The 779-nt window shown below is 61.7% G+C and overlaps 1 protein-coding gene across 1 annotated transcript in view; it reads left to right on the top strand.

Annotated features, from left to right (window-relative positions):
- Positions 1–24: 24 nt before the first annotated feature.
- The window catches only part of SSH3 (slingshot protein phosphatase 3), a 5,346-nt gene continuing 4,591 nt past the window's right edge, over positions 25–779 (top strand). Inside the window, exon 1 of the mRNA XM_010569887.1 lies at positions 25–173. Within this exon, the coding sequence (XP_010568189.1) occupies positions 25–173 (149 nt within the window). The remainder of the gene's footprint in view (positions 174–779) is intronic.

Below are 779 nucleotides of genomic sequence, written 5' to 3'. Positions count from 1 at the left end.
CCCCCCCCCAGGCAGAGCTTCGTCATGGTCAAGGGGGCCGCTCTGCTGCTGCCCGCGGAGGAGGCGCTGGAGGCCGAGCCCCCCCCGGCTGCACCCCCAGGCCAGGCGCCGGGGCGGCAGGAGCAGCACCTGCGGCTCATGATGCAGCTTCTCCGGCCCCAGGACGCCATCCGGCTGGTAGGGCACGGCCACCCCCCCGGGATGGTGACAGGGGTGGTGACGGTGATGGGATGGAGATGAGCTGGGGACGGTGAAAGGGGAACAGGGATGGGGTGGGATGCGGATGGGGATGGGGAAAGGATGGGGATGGGATGGGGACAGGATGGAATGGGATGGGATGAGGATGGGGACAGGGTGAGGATGGGGACAGAATGGGGATCGCATGGGATTGGGATGGGCCAGAATGGGAATAGGGACAGGAAGAGTATGGGAATGGGATGGGATGAGGATGAGGATATGATAGGATGTGATGAAGAGAGGATGGGGATGGGAATGGGATATGGATGGGGACAGGATGGGGATGGTACAGGATGGGGATGGGATGGGATTGGGATATGGATGGGGACAGGATGGGATGAGACGGGATGAAGATGGGGACAGGATGGGGATGGGACAGGACGGGATGGGATTGGGATGGGGCAGAATGGGGAGGGGGCAGAATGGGGATGGGAACAGGGATGGGATGGGATGAGGATGGGGATATGATAGGATGTGATGAGGACAGGATGGGGATGGGATGGGGAAAGGATGGGGATGGGAATGGGATATGGATGGGAACA

The sequence above is a fragment of the Haliaeetus leucocephalus genome, unplaced genomic scaffold (assembly GCF_000737465.1).
Source record: "Haliaeetus leucocephalus isolate CR32 unplaced genomic scaffold, Haliaeetus_leucocephalus-4.0 Scaffold279, whole genome shotgun sequence".
NCBI classification, from domain to species: Eukaryota; Metazoa; Chordata; class Aves; order Accipitriformes; family Accipitridae; genus Haliaeetus; species Haliaeetus leucocephalus.
This window is presented reverse-complemented; position numbering and strand designations above follow the sequence as displayed.